Source organism: Anarrhichthys ocellatus, unplaced genomic scaffold (assembly GCF_004355925.1).
Source record: "Anarrhichthys ocellatus isolate YVR2014 unplaced genomic scaffold, GSC_Weel_1.0 scaffold4, whole genome shotgun sequence".
Classification (NCBI taxonomy): Eukaryota; Metazoa; Chordata; class Actinopteri; order Perciformes; family Anarhichadidae; genus Anarrhichthys; species Anarrhichthys ocellatus.
In genome coordinates, this window is record NW_022280034.1 from 8640154 (window position 1) to 8661611 (window position 21458).

Genomic DNA, 21458 nt, shown 5'->3' on the forward strand with positions numbered 1-21458 from the left:
CATGTCACTGAGCACAATCTAACCAGCCCTCTCTCAATATCAGGTTCCTGATGGATAAGGAGAACTTCGCTTCTCGTAATGAGGAATCCCAGATGAACCCGGAGGAGCTGCAGTACCCTCTGTCCTACTACTACATTGAGTCTTCTCATAACACCTATCTGACTGGACACCAGCTCAAAGGAGAGTCCTCTGTTGAGCTGTACAGTCAGGTACCTGAGCCTTTTTGCCTGCTTCAACGTATTTTTATTTTTTTCTGGACCCATGACTCCTATTTGCATGTTTGTGTCTGATCGTTGGATGTCACTTTTCACCAGGTGTTGCTGCAAGGCTGTAGGAGTGTCGAGTTGGACTGTTGGGATGGAGATGACGGCATGCCAGTCATTTATCATGGACACACACTTACCACTAAAATACCCTTCAAGGTTAGTTATATGAATAGTTAAATTCAGAAAAGAGATGCCCATTGACTACGGCTTCCATAGCTCTTTGGCAAAAATGTCCACAACGGAGGTATATCAACAAACTCAATTGTTCTGCTGTATGATGTATTTATTTTAATAAACGTATTCCAGGGAGAAAAGTTCAATAAACCAAACAAATGGGAATTTTGAGAACATTCTAACTGAGCTCAGTTCACAGCTGGGTACTCTTGAGAGAAATATCAATGCTTTTTATTTGATATAATCATAGTTTGACTAATCAGAGCCCGAACATTTTTATTTGAGGACGTATGTGAGAGCTGTTTTAGTAAATCTCATCTCAGTATTGTTTTTCGTTGTCTCATATTTGACTTTGAGCGATGTCTTTGAGAATGAAATCTCTCCTGTGATCCTCCAGGATGTGGTGGAGGCAGTTAGCCGGTCCGCATTTGTCAATTCGGACATGCCCGTCATCCTGTCCATCGAGAACCACTGCTCCCTTCCACAGCAACGCACGATGGCTGAAATCTTCAAGGTATGACAGCAGCTGTATCTCAAATGTAGACTCTGCACAAATATACAAGATAGGACTGTCCTTATCAGTGTCTATGTGGTTAAATTTGATGATGTTGGGATTTTCTGATTCTTAATTTCTGATGTTGAGAAAAGTCATTTGTGTGTAAACAGAATATCACCAATCAGATCAAATTTACTCTCTTTCAGTCAAATTAGACATCCCATAGTATTACCTTTTTAATCATTTTAAGGTATCCTTGAAATCCTTGTTGGTAAAGTTCCATTATAATACTTTGTAAGTACTTTTTCTAAGAACACATGCTCCACTTTGAGCAATACCATGCTTTATATTTAGGGAATCACATGCACCTACACCTTCATGTAGTCTAATTTCTCCTCCAGGTGGGCATGTTTCCCTCAGTAGCACTTGTGACACCACTCTTTGATCAACTCCACTCATTTGTTTTCCCAAATTTTCTCGGCTGCTCTGCGCATTCAAACTGGTGAACTTCCAGCCAGAGGCTTGTTTTTTCTGGTCATCAGGCTACAACTGTCCCTCTTTTCTTTGTTTTTAAAGTTGTATACTCGAGGCTAGTGGTATCTGGGCACGACAGAAACATCATGGAATATCATCGTGCTTTCATCTAATAAAACTTCCCAGCATCCTAACCTCCGTAGGGACTGACTTCTGAGTGGCTTGATAAAAGAAAAAAATCTTTCATCTTGAGACAGCTCTGTGCCTCCGGCCATCTTACGTCATCATGGGCTTGTTTATTTATATTTTGTGTTGATAAAAAGGACTTTTACGTTCCAATCATTTATTGACGTCTGTCTATCACATTTTTTTGACATTTATCCATTAGACGGTGTTCGGGGAACGTCTCGTGACGCGCTTCCTCTTCGAAAGTGACTTCAGCGATGACCCTCACCTGCCGTCGCCGCTGCAGCTGCGGGGGAGAATCCTCCTCAAGAACAAGAAGCTCAAAGCACACCAGGCGCCGGTGGACATACTCAAACAGAAGGTCGAAAGAAAGACATCCTGTCCCCACACGTATAAATACATCATTTATATTTAGCAGGGAGCATTAGTACATTCAATATTTAGCACAGGTGATTAGAGTGCTGTCACATACATAATAGATGCAAATATGCTTAAATGTACACCTAATCACACCATTTTCACCTAGCTTTACATAACGTGCTGCGGTATATACGCACTATAGATTCTCTGAAGATAAGAGGTCATATATACAGGTAATGGGGAGATATCGATCCTATATCTGATACAGGTATATCTTTGAAAATATTAGTTCTGCTCCCATCCAATTTTTTTTTACATGCACTTACTTTCACTTTGCAACACTCTGTTTTTTTTTATTATTTTACAGTATTTTAACTCTTTTACAGGCTCACCAGCTGGCCCACATGCAGGCCCAGGCTAGCAATGGGTCACCCGGGGCTACTTCGCCTGGCAACCACACCAATGAGGAAGAAGAAGAGGAAGAAGACGAATACGACTACGACTACGAGTCTCTATCAGATGGTAAGGAGAACTGCAAGGTTTAATCTCTAAAAACACAAAAACGTAAAAATTCTACTTAAATTCTTATTTTATTGCACTTGAATCAGTTTCTATTCACACTTTTATTCCGTCTCCATTTGTTTTTAACACTTATGTCTCAGTTTACGTTGGTACTCTATTCTCACTCCCTTCCTTTCCTATTTTATCTTGCCTGTTTTCCACTTAGCCGATGTCCTCACAGCCTCTACTGCCTCGTATGGCCTGGAAGGTAAATGCACGGGTCTGATGCGCCTCTCTAAGTACCAGTGTTTCAATCTATTTTGTCCTGCAGTGGTAGCTGTTGATCTAGCTGATTCATTCAAATTACTGCTGAAAATGCTACATTCATTTTGTGCCCCTATAAGTTTTAAGGGGAAATTGTGGTATTGTTGCAACTGTACTCGCTGTGGTTGTCAACCACCGCAGAATTAGGACAGAGGAAACACTGGTACGGTATGTAGACGTGCACTAGTGATCTGCGTCGTTGCTATAGACTGATTCCTGTCTGTGCCTCACCGTAACAGCTAGCTTTCTGCTTTTTGTTGACGTCGGGTTATGTTCTGCTGCACCGTAGCCATCTATTGTCCATAGTAAGCAGCAGTTTAAATTGTAACAATTACATATTCTATAATACCTGGAACCTAGTAAATACCTTAATGATTTAATCAAATCCATTTGACGGTAAAACATATCCTGAAAGGATGTTTGAGGGTTTGCTGAGATAATGAACTTGCTAACACCAAGGGCTTGAAATGATAACCTCTGTTTCAAGACATCCTCCCTCATTCTCCAATGTAGCTGATAAAACAAGGACAACCATTAGTGCTCTTCAGCGCAGGCTTTTCGCCGACTTTGTTATTGCTTTATTTGTTATGATGTCCACTTGTTTTATCACTGTTATGTAATTGCAATAATGCAACAAACATGCTTAACTGCTACTTTGCTGCAGCTAATCTTCGTATGACTGTGTTCCTTTTATTCTAAATAAAATGATGTCACTATGAACACAGTGTTTAGAGTAACCTGAACATTATAAAAAAAAGTGCTGTTTGCTTGCGTGTGTCTTTGTGTTTGGCCTGCTTTGTTTTGTTTTTTTTTTACGGTAAGTTTTTAACGTTCTGCTTTAAGACAAGAAGCTACAGTATATCTGACACAACCTTCAGGAATTATTTTGAAAATCAGGGCAGGAAGTGACCACACAGTCTACTTCAAGACTGTCCTTGAAAGATGTGTATTATGAATGACATCAAAATAATATGTGGCTTTGAAAAACAAACCTTTTTATTCATTTCGGTCATTGTTAGCATGATTTCTTTTTCTCACACAAAACACATACAGTAACTTCCCTTCCTTCTTCCCCTCTGCACTGTATTTGTCTGTGACCTCGCCAGTAGCTGGGCAGGCTCATCAGGGAAACACAACAAAGCCATCTGGTTTCTCAGGCCCTATGCTGCCCCCGCACTAAACAACAGACCAGGGGAAACTACCCTGTCCCGGTCGCAGTCCCAGCACTCTCCCAATTCCTCCGAAGAACTTACCGGTCAAAGACCTCTCAAAACGATTGCTCTAATCTAAACCTTATAGACTGGTTTCATTTTGATAACTCCTTTTTTTTCACTGAAATATTAACCATTAATCAGACAACTAACAAGATATCCTGACTAAATAAACTCCACTCCACCCAGGACTGTCTCCATTTTGACCCTACATGCTTCTACTTAACATCAGCTGGCCCAGTAAATACAAGCGCTTGAGCACTAAACTGCCAAGTCGACACCATCTCTCATTTTAATGGTAGCTCCCTCCAGCCACATTCTGGCCCAACTCACTTCTCTGGCTACTGTCTAAAAGGTGACGTTCAGGGTCAACTCCTTTGCCAAAGCCTTTTTTAAAGGATGAGATTCCAAATGTCAGGAATTAAACATGTTTCCTGTGATAAAAAGCTTCTGCATTTTCAAGCAGATTGGTTCCTTTCTGTGTTTTTGGCTGCGATGAATGTGTAGGAGGAATGAGAGCAAAGGGAAGAACTCCCTACCGTTGCTCCTGTTTACAGTTGATAGACTGTTGCTTGGAATATCAACAAGGAGGAGGTTTTGTGTGTTTTTGCTTGGTAGCCTGGTCTGCATGTACCTAGGGGTATTGATACCTGCTTTCCCCGCTAAGTATATCAAGAGCAACTGGGATACCAACCCCAAAGCACAATTTTTGCTTAGCAAATACATTTTAAATCTAGGCTGGATCTTTGTCAGGACAGTTTTTGCCTCAACTTTCTTGGATGTTGTCTGCTATACTAATATACATAAACAATTTTGATTGAAGGTAGAAATATGTCCTCAACAGGAAGTTATGCTTTGAAGAGAGGTATGTTTGGGGGGGTGTGCTTGCTTGATTGGCAGGTATCTTAACCTGTCACAGTTTGTGTTTCTGTGTTGATATGCAGTATGTTTCACCCAGGTTTTTAGAACACTATGACACTATATGGTTCACCCAACATTTCTTGAGGATGTGTGCTCTGTCAGACCCACTCTGCTCCACACACAGTACTCCTGCACGCCTGATAACACCTCGGAAGCACTATAACTCATCGCATTACCTTAATAGATAACATCCTGGATGACAAGCCAGAGGGGAAGAGCTCAGCAGACAAAGAAGAGCAATCTGTGGATGAAATACCGAAGAGGATGAAGAAGTCTGAAAGCACCACGCAGAGCAAAGGAAAGGTAGAGAACTACAGATTAAAATACTATAGGAAGAAGCCCATTTAATAGCTACTACGCCAGAGGGTGTTTTGGCTGTTTCAATTCAAGCTAATGCTTATCGATAATTGTTTTTAGTTTGATCTACTTGACTGGTAGAATCAGAAAGAGGTTTAAAAAAAAGAAACTACATGTTTAGATTGAATATGCTGATGATGTAAAACTATTAATTGTGGACAGCAGTCTGGCATGGAGGTTAAGTCTTAACAATGACTCTCTATTGTCTGTGCTGCAATAGTATATCGCTGTCTCTTCAAGTGAAATGTTAACTGTGTTGTCCATGTCCTGTGTCTACCTTCACTTGCAGGTGTTTGACATAGAGCTGGGCGAGGAGTTCTACCTCCCTCAGAACAAGAAGGAGAGTCGACAGATTGCCCAGGAGCTGTCCGACCTCATCATCTACTGCCAGGCTGTGAAGTTTCCTGGTAGAGAAAACGTCATCATTCAGTCTATTTGTCACACACACTCCTTTTCTTTCTCCTGCTTTTCATTTTAACATACATTTCTGAGTGTTCCTTCTCTCTTACACGGATTCAATGTGATTTATATTCTGTGTCACAATCTTTCTTGCACCCTTTCCTCTTTCACTTTTCACACACTACCATTTTCATTAACTCCTTTTTTCGGTCTTGTCCCACTCTGATCTACTCCCATGTTTCCCTTTCCCGTGTTTTTGATTTTTTTTTCATTGCAAGACATTTAATATCTCAGTGTTGCACTCCATTCCTCTCCCACACTGGACTCCCACAGAGATGACGAATGCCTTGTTCCCCCATGGGAAAGATATTGTTACTTCATTGCAGCTCCAGAAACAGCACGGCAAACCGCAGAGTTGTTATATACTATACATCAAGGACATATTTTTGGGATGTCTTAGAGGCTGAGTAAAGTTAGTGTGCCAGGTTTAAATTTGATCCAAGGTCACATGTCACCTCCTTCTTTCATCCACTTTTAACTTTAACGTGTCAACATTTTAACACAATTTATTTTTGCCTAACATGCAGTTCTCAGCAGTTCAGCATGGTAGACTTTGCTTTCTGTACCCTTTTTAAAACGTCTTCTTTTCCCTCTTTACTTGGATCTATCTTCATTCCATGCAACCGTTGCAACCTCAAATATTTTGTCCCTTAAATGTCAACCTCTTATCTCCTCTTTCCTCCCTTAAGTGTCCTCTTCTCTGCTTGTCTCCTCTTTTCTTAACATGACATTTGCCCTTATAAACGTGTCTGTGTTTCCACTGGTATTTTATTTGTTTACTGTTTCCAGGGACCTGAGATCTGAGTAAGAGAAGACAGGGAACAATAGGTTGCAGATGGACATGCTACTTCTAAAAACTTTTCTACAAACGTTTAAATCCTTTAAAAAAAACAAAAACACTCATACATTCAGAAAATGCATAGTACATTTTTCATCTCAAATATTTCTTTGGAAAGGAGGCAGAAATTTGACACCACATAAGAAATAGCTCAAGATTAAAAGTATTAAATGTGTCACACTCAGCATTTGATGCAGCATTGATTTAATGACATGCGTCTTATTACCATTACAAACGGGACCTTTGCAAAGAAGATTGGAAGCGTCCATCTGCTTCTGTGCTCCATTCTCCATGTTATCCCACAGATTTCAGATGTTATCTTATAGATTGCTTTACAGAACAAAAAAAGCGTGTTTTTAAAGGCAAACATATTTTTGCTGCTACTCTGCCAATATTACATAGCTTAAAGTCAGTGCTATTAGCTTTAATCCCCTGAGCTCTTTAAAACAAATGCACTTGGAGTGAGACCAACTTCCTCATTATGATAGAAAGTTACGGCATTTAAAGAAAATGATTTCTGGATGGCTAGAAACAAATAGAGAGGTACTGATGTCATGAGTGTGGTGTCTCCAGTCTGTCTGTGTTGCATTATTGACCAGTGTCCTCCGTCTGCCTCTTGTGTGTTGGAACACAGGCCTGTCCACGCTGTCTCCTGCCGGCTCTGGCAGAGGGAAGGACCGAGGAAAGAGCAGGAAGTCCATATTCGGCACAGCTCCCGCTCGCTGCATCACAACAGGAGAGGTCGTGACCCAGAGCCGCACCCCTGGAAGAGGTACACGGGGTGGAGGGGTGGTGACTGTTTGGATGAGTGTCTGTATGTGGAAAGAGAAGATATATTAATATATATATATATATATATGCATTTTTGTTCCAATTATAAGCTGTGTTTCAAGGATATTTAGAAAATGTGTGCAACTAAATGTGGAAAATCTGATTGGACAAGCAGCTGAACTGTTGCTGCAGTGCAAAGCAGGCTCACAAAATATGCTATAATAGGTTAGAAGAAATAAATGGGGATAAATTACACTGTCATCAGATTTTAATTAAAATATTTCTGAATCCTGATTTGTTCTCAGAGCTGTTGTGAGTATTCAATCGAGGACCACATCTGAGGCTGATTGAGCAAATAGGATTTCAGGGCCTTTGAACGTCTCTCTGTTCCCTCTCTGTCCTCTCGATATAGGCGGCGCTGAGCGGCTGAGCTGGGAGGAGCAGCAGACCTCTCCTATCCTCAACCCCCCCACCTCTCTCAGCGCCATCATCCGCACGCCCAAGTGCTACCACATTTCCTCCGTCAACGAGAACGCCGCCAAGCGCCTGTGCCGGCGTTACTCCCAGAAGCTGATCCAGCACACCGTGTGCCAGCTGCTTAGAACGTACCCGGCAGCCACCAGGATCGACTCGACAAACCCCAACCCTCTGCTTTTCTGGCTGCACGGCATCCAGCTGGTGGCGCTGAACTATCAGACTGATGGTGAGGAGAGATGCTGTTTTCTCTTTGTATGCAAACGAAGGAACATCACTTCTAACTTAAACAACGAGCAAGCCAAAAATTGACTGCTAAAATGATCTCTTATCGTGCCCTTTTTAAGGGATTGTTGATCCCAAGGTGCTCCAATTCTTGTTTCCTTTTCTTTTTCTCTCTCTCTCAATATATTCTCTCTTATTCCTTTTCTCTTCTCTCTATCTTACTATGTGTCTCATTTGTCCCTGCCTTTCCTTTTCCGGAGATTCTCTGCTGTCTGTGTGTTCGCTGTGTGAACTCTGTCAGATGAAGTTATTTTTCTCTAAAAGGCATATTACATAAAGTACAATCTCTCAATATCTTCTGTCTGATTGTCTTTTGATCCTTGTCTCACTCCCTTCCTTTTCTTCTCTTCCTTTAGTTCACTCCTCCCCTCATGTTTTTTTTTTACTATCTCTGTGTCTTAAATCATTCCCCCCCCCCCCAAACAAGTCAAGCCCAAATAGCAGAAATCGTTGCAGTTAACAATGCAATCTTTTCTTCCTCAGACTTGCCCATGCAGTTGAACACGGCTGTGTTCGAGTCCAACGGCGGCTGTGGCTACGTCCTGAAGCCGGCAGTGCTGTGGGACCGTAGCTGTCCGCTCTATCAGCAGTTCTGTCCGATGGAGAGGGATGTGGAGAAAATGAGCCCCGCCATCTATTCCCTCACTGTGAGTTAAGAAGACACATGGAGCAGAATGGGAGATCAATCAGGAAGACTACTTTATCCTTGATAGTTTGTGCTCTGCACTTCCCTCACCACTTTTGATGCACGCCTTTAGCTTCCTGCCTGTTTGTATATTTTCCTACTTACCTCTTTTATGCTCTCAGTTTCAATTTCCTAAGTAAAGAATCTTTAATCATAACAAAGCTGTTTATATTTGCAAAGTGTTTCATTGGCATATAGTTTTAGCTGCCTTTAAAAAAAGCTTATTTTCTCATTTTTGATAATAACTTGCTTGCTTTGTTGTGTGTCCCAAATATTTCACACTCATTTGGATCCTGATTTGCATGGTGCATTTTCTGACGTCTCAAGGCGTTGACAACTTTCTTTGACCTATTTTCTATCCTTCATTGGCATACTGACAATGACTGCACAGACATTATGAGTGGACACTCAAACATACACTTCTAACTTCTCATATAAGGTCCATTAAGGAGTGTTTGGACAGTTTCATTGCTCAGTGATCTGTGTGTGCTTTCATTATTTGACAGTCGTGAAGGCCACACTGATCTGGTAAAAACAAAAAACAGCTGTATGAATAAGAGGGATGAGCTCACACTCGTATAAACCTGTGTGTCTGCGTGCGTGTGCGTGTGCGTGTGTGTGCGTGCGTGTGTGTGTCTGTGAAACAGAGAGCTACATAAGGTGAATTATAGACTTTTTTTTTGGCAGGTCAGAGTGACTTCACTGTTATTTGGCCTTTTGGGGTTTTCATCAAATAAACTGAAAAAAATCTTGATTTTATTGACAATGCAAAGCATTAAAAGAATCTTAAAATAGTGTTCATACATAGTGTCTATTGTTACTTATTAATAATCAAACCTCTTCTGTCTTCTTTTTTTCCCTTTCAGATTGTTTCCGGTCAGAACGTTTGTCCCAGTAACAGCACCGGCAGTCCGTGCATTGAGGTGGATGTTCTGGGCATGCCCATCGACAGCTGCCACTTCCGCACCAAACCCATCCACCGCAACACCCTCAACCCCATGTGGAGCGAGCACTTCCAGTTCATCGTGCACTTTGAAGAGATGTGCTTCCTGCGCTTAGCCGTAGTGGAGAACAACAGCTCTCAGACTACTGGACAGAGGACTCTGCCTCTGAAGGCCCTCAAGCCAGGTAGGAGTCTCAGAAAGGACAGATCTTTAATTCATTCATCTATTTATCTTGTTTGATTGTTGTTGAATGGATATTAGTGAATTAACATAAGTAAGGCCTGTGTCGTATCTTGTGTCTGGTTAAATGGACTCAACCTATTTGTATCGGACCATTCAGTTCATGTGTAGTCAAAATATCCCTGTTGTGTGTTTCAGGCTACAGACATGTCCAGTTGAGGACGCAACATAATGAGCCTCTTGAAGTGTCGAGCCTGTTCATCTACAGCCGCAGAATAGAGGAAGTTCCCACAGGGGGCGCGACTCCCTCATCGCTGGTAAGACAGCTCTTCAAGTTCTGAGAGTGCAGAGGTTCTTGGGGTTACGTTTGATACTATACCTCCATGCTTAAAAGACTCTGAACAAAGCAACCGGAGATAACCTGCTGTCTTTCTCCTCTCCTGCTCTCTCCACACCAGCTGTTCAGTTCAGAGGAGAAACGTGCGTCACAGCAGCACAGGGTGACGGTGTACGGAGCTCCTGGTCCTGAGCTCTTCACCGTGTTCTGTATTACAGAACAGACGACCGCCAAACAGCTGCTGGACACGGTTAGTACCTAAGAAAGACTCATGGCGCTCGGATAATGTGATAGGTTTGTCATGTTGTGTCATACATACCTACACAGGTTGTAGCGTCGGCAGGAAACCCGTCGGAGTACTTCCTGTGTGAGGAGAAGGTTCCTCTGTTGAAGGAGCGCAGCGAGGTGAAGCGCTGTTCTCAGCATCGTCCTCTAGCACCCGAGGAGGAGGTGGTTAGACTGGTCTCCAGCTGGAACTCTGAGGAGGGATGCGTTGGGAGGATCTGCCTCAAAACAAAAGAAGAGGTACAGACGGAGACACACTTGTTAGAAACATTCAAACTGATATCAGAGTGGATATTATCAGCAAAAAGGGAACGTGATTAATTGGGTTTATTGGTTTATTTGACCTGTTAACCCTGATTTAAACATATATTACCTGTTAGTCCTATGACTGTTTATTATTTATCGTCAAATCTACCACAAAAAGCACTTGCAGACTATAGCTCCCTCTTGTGGTTGTCTCTTATAAGTTATGATGCAGTGAATAAAAAGCTCCATTAAACCTCCCTCATAGGCACTCTGCTTTAGGGACAGTAGCTTCATTTAAAGTAGCTAGTTTAACCGTTTCTTTCCTCAGACTCTGAATGCTGTGGTTCTACCACATATTTTCACCGTGTGGTTTTATTCTTGCAGAACTTAAATGACAGGAACTCCCTACTGGAGGGAGAGGAGGAGGTGGCTGTGGGAGGTAGAGAAGGAGGAGGAGGAGGAGGAGGAGGAGCAGCAGCAGAGGACGATGTGTTCTTTGTCCAGGTCCATGAAGTTTCACCAGAGCAGCCTCACACTGTGATCAAGGCCCCGCGCTACAGCACAGCTCAGGATATCATACAGCAGGTGAGGATAGGACGACCTGATAAACGTATTGAAACTTTGCAACACATGTGTACCAACCTTAAAGTGGCTTCCTTTGTTTCTCGTACACTCTCTGTCTGTCTGGCCAGACTCTGTCAAAGGCCAAGTATTCCTGCAGCATCCTATCTAATCCCAATCCATTCGACTACGTCCTGATGGAGGAAGTGACCAAGGACACCGGCTCCAAGAAGTCCTCCGCCGCCAAGCCCCTGCAGCGGGTGCTGCTGGATCACGAGTGTGTCTACCAGGCTCAGAGCCGCTGGCGGGGAGCGGGAAAGTTCATTCTTAAACTCAAAGAGCAGATAGCTGTAAACATGGTAACTGATTTTCAGTGCTTGAGATCTTTTTGATTTTATTTTCCACGTTTTTTCATCTCATATTACGTGCATTACGTCACTCTTTTGAGCATGTTTTTCGACTTTGTATGTGCTTGCATGAACTGTTTCTCATGCTGCATCTCAATTAATTCATGTTGTGTGCTTGCCATTGTATTTTAACACCTGCATGTTGGATTGTATGCGCTTCTTAACCTGTCGCTGCTTCCCTTGTTTGTAACTGTTTTGGTTTGCTCTGTGTTTTTGTGATTATTGTGCTGTGTTAAGTTCTTTCTGTCTATCTTGTTCTATTTATTTATATATGCTGTATGTCTATTTATTTTGTTTCATCCTTTTACACTTGAGGCCCTTTGTGCCGACGCGTCTGTAAGTAAGTGTTTAAATTAGCTGCCTTGTTGAATAAAGGTTAATTGATATTTTCAGTTTAGTTTCTTTCTTTTAAAATAATTAAGACGGAATGAGTGAGGAAAGGAATCGACAAAACAATCATTTATTTCTTGAGCACCAAAAAAAAGTCAAGAAACTGCACGTTAGGGATGAAGAAAAGTATTAAATGTATGGTAGGAGGAAAAGCTACACGCACATTTCTGTATGTCCTTTCTGTGTTTCAGTCATGAATCCATTTCTGCTCTCAGGTGCGGGAAGACAAGAAGAAAGTCACTTCCTTTGCCAGCGAGCTCAAGAAGCTGACCAGTCGCAGCCGCAGCATGACGACGACGGGCGGCGGCGGAGTGGACGGTCCTGCCCAGAGTAAGGATGAAAGAGCTGCATGCTGTGTGGCTCTGACAGAGCTCCAGGAGTGAGGCTCACACTCTTCGTGCTGTCTGTGCATGGAAAGGCAACGGAGGTACCGTATGTAACACCTAACATCACAAAAGGAGCAGAACATTTTGAGGTGTTTGTTAAACTTCAACACATGTGGTAATGTTTGAGATGTACTTCAGAGTCTGTTATCATGAATTGTTTTTACTTACTATGTCCACCTCTAACATTTCATCTGTTGTATTTAACACATGGTGTCACTTTGCAGTTTATTATGGTTGAGACTTTACTGAGTGTTGTATTTGTTGTGTCCTCTGTGATCCTCTGCAGGGTATCTGTCTGCAGCTGCAGGTCTGAAGGCGTGGGTGGCAGAGGGCAGGGTGGGGGCAGGGAGGTTCCTACAGGCCTCGTCCTCCTCCTCCTCCTCCTCCTCATTCAGGGGGTAGCTCCAATCTGTCCACTTGCCCACCCTGAAGCTTCACCTCCTCAGGAACTGGAAGATCCACAAATGAAGTCCAAAGAGAGAGACTTGGGTTGACTGCTTCTAAACTTGGAGGATTCTCCTTTCCAAGAAACGCGAGGTGTTTCAGTGAGGAGTCTGATCCTGCCTTGTGTTAGTTGTGGAGGACGGGATTCAATGGGTTAGTTGACAGATGTTCAGCCCCAAATGCTTGGTTTCACCCCGTCAGAAATCCCTCCCGGTGTCACTTTAGAGCTGTGCTGGTCCTGTTGGGGCAAGTAGCTCTGGCTCTTCTTGGTTTATTGGCTGTAGTGTGGCTCCACAGAGAGTCCGGAGAGTACCAGAGGCAGCTGCCGATATTGAAGTCATCAGGTGTGTGATCTTACCAACAAAGAAAGGAGCACTTTCGTAAGTCACATTCAAAGGATGAAGAGTTATGGGTGCCAGTTTTTTTTTTACCCTCAAAAAATACACCAAATCATAAGAAGGAAGGCTGCAAAATGGCCTCTTAATTGAATGAGTTGAGTGAACCACAATCCTTCTGAGTTAATTAAGTGTCATAGCACAGGCTACAGTTTGCTATTGGATGACCACATCATGTATTTCTGGTATCACACAAATTCAGCACGGAGCAGACAGAGGGAGGTCTGCTTAAATGGAAGGAGAGGTGTAGTAGAGTCGGGCTGAGGAGGTGAAACAGTATTCTCTTTCTCAGGTATGGGCATCGTGAAGGAGGCTGACAAGCTGGCTTGTTTGGTTCTTTTCTTACTGTTCCAGTGTCACAGTACTGTAAGGGCACATTTTGAGCATCGCTCATTGGAAAAGGCGCCAAAGTGTGAGACAAATATTCAGATATTCTGGGAATTTCTTGGACACTATTGTCGCGATCCTGAAGATGAAGATATTGTACATGGGCAGCATTTTAAGGCAGCATAGCTGTCCCATATTCATTTGAACAAGGGGCAAATGTGAACCAATGTTTTCTCCCTATGTTGATAAAGTTGCTCTATGTTGCAAAACTGCCTTTAACATTTGGTAATGTTGTAGCTGTATCTCTGAGGACGATCTGCGACTGGTTTCACAAAGTGTTTTAGTTCTGTCTTCGTCCACTAATGACACTAATTGTGTCAACAAGCATCTTATACTATTTGCCAAACAAATTCATTAATTAATTAATACATTTTTTAAGAGTAAAAACAAGATATATTGATAGTACATTTCATTGAGGAATGCTACTTGTAACTGCGACAGGGTTCAAAATGTCACCACAAGTGTTTCAATAGTTGACATTTTTTAAACCCTTTTGTTTGTTAAAGAAAAGAAGTGAAAGTTTTCAAAAGTTAAATATTGTCTAAATACAAGTGGCCGTGCAAGACCTTAATCAATATTAAACTGTAAAAAAATAAAAAAGGCAATTAAGATTATCACACCAGACATTCCGCTCTGGGTTTTGGTCCTCGAGAGTTTTAGTAAGTAGTGAGGTTCAATACACAGTACCAACGCTAATGGTGCAACTAAGCCATTTTGGTAAAATTGAGGATTGTAGAACACATTGACCTCAATAGCTAATGCTAAAAATATTCGTCCTTTATTTATTTATCTTGGAACAATGATGATTTTAGCACTAAGGTCCTTTGGAGAAACACAGCCAAGCGTTCTTCAAACATCATTTTGTTTTTCCCTTTGCTGTCATCTTCAACCTATTTCTGTTACTGTCTGATGAACGTCAGAGACTTGTTTGCTATGAGATGGTTGAATTATTATAATTTTTTTTTTTTTTAATGATGATCATCATATTTATAACTTTTAGTTTGGGCCCAGTTGCACATGTTTTGAGGAAAGCACAAGATACATGTTTGGATTGTATTTATAACTCTTTGAAGCGTAAATGAGCACGTAGTCCGAGGCATCATTTGAAATCCCCCACACAAGAATATTCATAACCAGAATGGATCGCATTTCACTTTAGTTTATTGGCCTATATTTACTGTCATTTTAATTGCAGTATCTTTATAGATGACTCGTATTGATTGATTGTCAGTTATGATTGAAGGCTTTTCTTTATTGCTTACTACAACTTGATTGATCTGGGGCCACTTTTCCCCTATATATATATATAGATATCTATATCTATATCTATATATATTTTTTATTTTTTTAAAATTTTGATTATAGTTTTGTTTTATTTGGCATTTCAGTTATTAATACATCGATATTCCCTTTAGTGTCATACTGATCCTTGCATAGCCCAATTTGAATTTTAAATCGACACTAAAAGGTTTTATGTCAGCGAGTCTTGACTGGTGAAGACAAGGAAAGACCTGACGGAGCCAAAATAACTTGCCTATCATTATACAGACAAGATGACAACTTAATTTCCTGAATTAAATCTAGGGAACATCTGTTTTGTGAGTTGTTGATTTGGGTTAAGAGTACATTATACCGTTGTGAAGAAGTAAAGTTTCCCACTTTTAACCCACATTCCAACACAAAAGTTGCAATCTGAAAGAAGCTTTCTAAAACCTGCGAACAGTGAAACACAGTGATCACAAGTATCAGGTCATTTAAATGTGTGCCTTTTATTGTACAGGCCACACACACAACTAATTGGAGTCATTTTACTTTAATTTGTCATTATGTAAAACTTAGCATAGTGCCAAGTAATGTTTGTATTTTAGTGCAATAGTGTGTTGTACTCCTGACCTCGACTTGTTTGAATGCCATTTACACACAAAGCTTATCTTCTGTCAGTAGTAAGACATTAGAACGATCCTTAAGGCTAGTTGTAATTAAGGTAGCTGAGAAAGATATCCAAGAAACCACAACTCTAAACTGATGATTCCTTAAAACTACCAAGTGATGGAACTGAAATCCACACTGACTTTGAACGGAAAGGGACATTTTTCTGTTAAATTGTAAATCTATAATCAGTAAAGCAGAGCTGTGTTCCTTGTTTTCCTTCTTTCTAACCTTTAGACCTCATTTCTGAATGTAACATTTCTTAATGTGTTGAACCTGAGACAAATTGTGTTTGGATGTTATTTATTTGAATGTGAAGCCCTGGTTGGCAGTTATCTTTTGTTGTTGTTTATGTATAGTTTCCTGTAAGTAGTTTTAAGTGTTTTGTATTTTTATTTATTTCAATATGTGAGAGATAAACTCTCCACTGCCCTAACTTTACTCAAACTTATTGAGAGACATAAAGAAATATTTTACTTTTTGTGTAAAATACTCGGTGTAGTATTCATACTGTATGTCTGGCATGTTATTCTGCAGTACACAGCAACATTTTGTAATGGCTTATTTTGTGATTTATCAGAAATGTGGGCAAAAGCTGACAGTTTGAAACTTTGATCTTTTTTTTTTTTTTTTACTTGCTGTATTAGTTCTATCCGCTGAATATGACATGTGTTTGCTGACTGTGTTTCATCTTTGGCACACTGTTGCTTCCATAATATTATGACAGTGTACCCTTTAACATCCACTATCCATGTTACGATGTGGCTGTCAAGTGCACATTTCTCCATTTACTTTAATTTTTAAGTAGATAAGAATTGGTGGATTTGTTATATAACAGGATCACAATAAAATAAAAAAATACTTAACATTGCTTCAAGTATGTGTATATCTGAGCTCAGTTGATAAAATGTGAATTGAGAATTACATAATACAATTTTTTTTGCGGTTAACATTTATAGTCTTATAAACACAATCATTTCATTATAAGTGCCTTATTACCTATGAACTAATGCTAACAAGGACCTAAAGTATTATCATTCTTATTTGGCTTTATTCAGATGTGGAGTAGTTCTTTTATAAATTGCTAACGCTAAACCAGCCACTTTGGCTTGATACTTGATTGATTTTGCACTTCGATTTTTACGGCATGCTATACTATGACTTTTTCCGACATGCTATACTATGACATTTTTCGACATGCTATACTATGACCTTTTTTTCTTGCTTATATTTTCCATTATTAATATGAACCTGAAACTTAACTAGAAACTAAAGGGTATAGAATAAATATAGTGCAGTAAAAAGTACATAAGTAAAATTAAAATAAGTAAGTAGCAGAAAACGGTAATACTTACCTACAATTTTGAGGTACTTGTACTTTACTTAAGTACAGTACTTGACTATACATACTTAGTTACTTTCTACCACTAGGTGAATGTGCCATGTGTAATTGTGCAAAACATTTAGGATGAACAACACATAATAAATCAGCTTTGCTTTTCGGGCGAAATGCCCCTTTCAACATTTTTTCGTGCCTGTGTCACAGATTAATGAGCAGAGTTCATTCAGTCTTCTCCAATAGAGCACAGTGGACTCAGGAGTCAGTGACATAATCAGCTCATTTAGTTGAATCAATAACAGTGGCTCAGACGTGCCCTTCTTTCCAGAAACTGTTTAAAATATCACTCTCCGGTACAGTCAGCTAATTCCGGGTAATAAGCACTCTGTTTCAAATAACCCTGCCGGGGTGGCACCCTCTATTGAGTTCCTTAATGCAAAATTATGCAGTCATCTAATTAAATGTGAGTTTTAAAACCTGGTGATTCTGCAGCTTAATGGTCCAGCTTCTTTCAGACTTCAAATGAACTAATTCACTGTAATAGGTTGAGAATTCTCCCACCTTCATCATGATGAACTTTGGATCCATGCACGCCGTTAAGTGGATCTCTCAGGGATCCAGTGGGATGAGGGGATTTAAATAACCTCATTAGAATCTCACAGCCTGTAATCGAGTTAATGATTTTTATCTGCCCCCTCCAATTCTTCTGCAATTATAATTAATGACAAATGTGTGCATTTATTTTCATTTGTGATATTATATGCACATCAGGCCTATACATCTCACCAAGAGAAATTGTAAACATCACTCAGAATGGACCTCAAACTTTAAAAACAAACGTATTTCAAAATATTCCATTTTAAATGTGACACTTTTCAAGTTACAAATATGCCAAAGGTTGGATAAAGAGAAGATTGATACCCCTCTGACTTTGTCTGAGGGCATTCATCTTTTCACTTGACTCTTGGTGATAAAGCGTGAAGAGCATATATAAAAAGTGTCAAAAATATACATAAATCAACATTAAAAACACTTTAAAGAATATAGAGTGAAGTTCTGAAATGTTTTCAGGAACAAAGTATTGAACCAGAAAAGCACTGACAGCGGTCCTCCACACTCCATCTGACATTTAGAAAGCCACATCTCATCACTGTCATGCCTTGTCAGTTCCAGATAGAGGAGACATCGCCAAAGCCCCGAGTTAGCCAAACATCAAGTTTCAATGGATGAAATCATCTTTTATTTGGATAACGTTTGCCAAGCAACTTGACACGAATAAAAAGTCAGGTTTGAACAATACAAGACTTCATGTGTCAATGCAAAGTGTCGGGGAAAGTCCAAGATGACTCTTGGCTTGACCAGTAGCCGAAAATACTGAATGAAACAAGTGCAGTGTCATACAGAGACACTCGTCTTTTAAAGGGCCGTAAAAAGTTCACAGACTTTTTCCTCAAGTTTCCTTCATTATTTCTTAGCAAAGTAGAAATATAACAAGTCCTCTTTTTCTAGGTCTAGTTTTACAAAGGAGTTGCAGCTGTTAGATCAGTCAGGCTTAAGGGATGCTCTGATCCGAATATTGAGCAGTTACGAAACAAAGGTGGAGTCAGCGATTCAAATTCAACACTTTTTTTTTTTTTTTTAAATTAAGCTAATATCTCCTCACGGTCCGCTTCTGGTCTATTCTGTGTGCGCTTAAACCAATCTGGTGTTTATTTGCAACCCAGGCTCTGTGAATGGGAAGCAAACAAAGTGCCACACAACAGTAATCCAGCCTTTCAGCAACAGGGGGCGTGTTTGTTGCTGGTGCATTGGCCCTCGGGGAAAGGCCCTGGATGAATAAAGAGAAAGGCAGTGAGAGCCAGACAGTAAATCTAAAGAGGAATATTTGTTTTCGGGATGAGTTCAAATATCAACAATCTTTCTCCAGAATCGCTGACTCCACCTTTAGTGAGTGAATTGGTAAATAGTCAGTTGAATCTTACGTCTTATTGAAACACCAGAATATGCTAATTCACCTTTTAGCCGAGTACCAATCTGTTAATTAGATGTCTTTTAATTGGATTGGAGCACCCCCCCCCATTAGTTCCACAACTAATGAACAGAAATGATGTCTGGACGCTTTAATGATCTTGGCAATAAGGAGCGAGCACAGTGGAGTCACGATCAGTCAGAGTTTAGTCATGGGTATGTGAAGGCTGTTCCATGGGCCCATCCATAATTCTTCCTCATCCGACTGCGTTCTGTCACTCGGGCACTCCAGCGGCTCCCCCATAACGAGTCCGCCATCGTCTTCATCATTGTTGGCGTCTACCTTCGACTCATTTTCGCCTTCTTTCGGCTCGTCTCTCTCCACTGTGCTCTGCGGCGGCTCTGCGCCGCCCTGCACCGCTTTGAGCAGGTTTGATTTAGACGCCACACTGTCGGGGCCCGTGTTGCTGGTCGGCCCCAAAGATACTCTGGTTTGTCCAGTGTTAAACACATTCAGCGTTTTATGGTTGTCAGTGTTGGAGAAAGAGGAAGTGGCCGTCGCCGAGCTTTGGAAGGTGCGCAGCGTGTTACACCCACCGTCTGCTGCTGTCCTGGGGTTGTTCAGGGGAACTCTTTCCTCCAGCGTGGCAGCCATTTTGTCCAGTTTTTTAAAGTGCTTGGCCAGCCGTGAGCTGAAGACGGGTGAGGTGAGTTTGAGGTTGTTGTTCGTGGTGGTGGTGGTGTGTGTGTGTGTGGGACCTGTGGCATTTACTGTGCGTCTGGTGCGGATGATGGAGCCATTCTGGGCCACGTAGATGCTGCCATTAACATTTGCGTGACTGTTGAGGTTGGAGGGCAAGCGGCTGCGTTGGGTCTCTGGCATGCTGTCCTCACCGGTGGAGCTGGTCTCATGTTCCCGGTCCATCACCAACTTGATCCGACGGTTTCTATTGCCTTGCTGGAAATCACACAAATAATATGTCAATAAACTGACATAGATTCTGACAGAATAATAGGGACAAGAGGATTACAGTAAGCGTTGACTCAGTCAATGGACATTTGGGCAAATGAGTATTGTTTAAGAAAGAGTTGAAAACATGTGAACCACACCGGACACTGACATCAAGGCACTGACTACAACCTTAGGACCTTTCTCCTGCAGCAAGGCGAGCACTTGGACCACTAGAGGTCAGCAGAAACTCATGTTAGGGGGTTCTGGAAGCTCAAATGTAATTTGAGACTGTTTCCATTTTTTACCTTTACGATGTTTGTACTGTAAAATCAAGAAATATGCAAAAGAAAAATCACTGCAAACACACTACACAGCAAAGACAGGTCAGTGCAGCAGCGTTAACTCCAGATGTTTGCTTTAGTAGGATGATTCAAAGTACAGCCTTTGGATCATGAGGTGTTGATCATTTTTGAAAAAAGGCAGCATTAAGGAAATGCTTTTCAAATTAAAATGTATACTAATATCTGAATGTAACTATAACACCTCTAATCTCTATGTTATGTGAGGAGAGAACACTGCTGTGCACACTCACACTGGGAAAAAAAAGGCTGTTGTTGAAATAACTACATAATATGACCCTACGTTTTTCCATTTAACTCTGATAGCATAGAAAAAAACATTACGTTCACTCTTACAGAAAAAACATATTTCTCTTCTGCAGATAGTAGGCACCAGAAGACTTGAGCGCACCTTAAATGCAACAAAGAGGGGTATGCGAATAACAATCTTCAGCAGAGAAACGATCAGCTGGAAGTGGAGCTTTCACAAAAGGAAAATGAGTCAGCTCAGGTTGAAAACTACGGAAGTAAACCACTCGACCGCTTCTATGAGAGTGCGAGAGCTGTTATGATGGAAGGTGAGACGGACAAAGCAGAGGGAGAGGAGGATAGACTGATTGGAAAAAGGGGATTCAAGATACAAGCAAAGATAAAAAGGCAAAGACCCACATCAAGAGATACCCTGAGAGGGCAGCAGAGGTAATGCAGGCAATTGAAACTCCTGTGAATGTAAATCACCCCAAACAAGGAAAAAGAGAGAGATTATAGTAATAAAGTCCACCCAGGTAATGACTGCACACCCAATCCAGGCATTTTCACAGAGATCTTACTTAGTGGCAAAGAATTTAATCTTGGAGGGGCTAAGGCTTCATCTGCATCTCAATCTGCAGATTCATTTTCCAAATCCCCCTTTTCTTCATCCTCGTACCCTTCCCTGCCATGACCGCTGCTTTTCTCCTCCTCCTCTGTGTCTTCGATAATAGGCGACAAGTCGTCCGATGTGTCCATCACGCTCGAGCTGATGTCTGATTGGATGAGGTTGGTGGCTCGCCTGCTCGAGGAAGACTTTCGTGATCCAACACTTTTCGTCCCCTCCTCCACCTCCTCCTCTCCTGATGCCTCCTCTTCCTCGCTCTCTTCCTCTATTGTTACATGTGTAGAACGGGAGTGTCTAGAAGTCTGCGGCCT

General features: G+C 41.2%; 2 protein-coding genes across 8 annotated transcripts in view; one reads left to right on the forward strand and one right to left on the reverse strand.

The window, feature by feature from the left end:
* Window positions 1-16066, forward strand: part of plce1 (phospholipase C, epsilon 1) — a 72087-nt gene extending 56021 nt beyond the window's left edge. For 3 of the 4 annotated variants that reach the window (XM_031843006.1, XM_031843005.1, XM_031843004.1), the window contains 19 exons: window positions 44-209; window positions 315-422; window positions 838-954; window positions 1799-1957; window positions 2343-2478; window positions 2684-2725; window positions 5098-5216; window positions 5560-5677; window positions 7202-7339; window positions 7751-8041; window positions 8581-8744; window positions 9649-9910; window positions 10105-10223; window positions 10365-10493; window positions 10571-10768; window positions 11159-11359; window positions 11467-11694; window positions 12348-12559; window positions 12805-16066. In XM_031843006.1, coding sequence (XP_031698866.1) covers window positions 44-209; window positions 315-422; window positions 838-954; window positions 1799-1957; window positions 2343-2478; window positions 2684-2725; window positions 5098-5216; window positions 5560-5677; window positions 7202-7339; window positions 7751-8041; window positions 8581-8744; window positions 9649-9910; window positions 10105-10223; window positions 10365-10493; window positions 10571-10768; window positions 11159-11359; window positions 11467-11694; window positions 12348-12515 — 2863 coding nt within the window. In that variant the 3' untranslated portion in view covers window positions 12516-12559; window positions 12805-16066. The remainder of the gene's footprint in view (window positions 1-43; window positions 210-314; window positions 423-837; window positions 955-1798; window positions 1958-2342; window positions 2479-2683; window positions 2726-5097; window positions 5217-5559; window positions 5678-7201; window positions 7340-7750; window positions 8042-8580; window positions 8745-9648; window positions 9911-10104; window positions 10224-10364; window positions 10494-10570; window positions 10769-11158; window positions 11360-11466; window positions 11695-12347; window positions 12560-12804) is intronic. The other variant, XM_031843007.1, reaches the window with a different exon arrangement.
* Window positions 16067-17553: 1487 nt separating this feature from the next.
* LOC116381146 (protocadherin-15-like) overlaps window positions 17554-21458 on the reverse strand; it is a 231534-nt gene continuing 227629 nt past the window's right edge. For all 4 annotated transcript variants that reach the window (XM_031843009.1, XM_031843011.1, XM_031843010.1 and 1 more), the window contains one exon: window positions 17554-19938. In XM_031843009.1, the coding sequence (XP_031698869.1) occupies window positions 19180-19938 (759 nt within the window). In that variant the 3' untranslated portion in view covers window positions 17554-19179. The remainder of the gene's footprint in view (window positions 19939-21458) is intronic.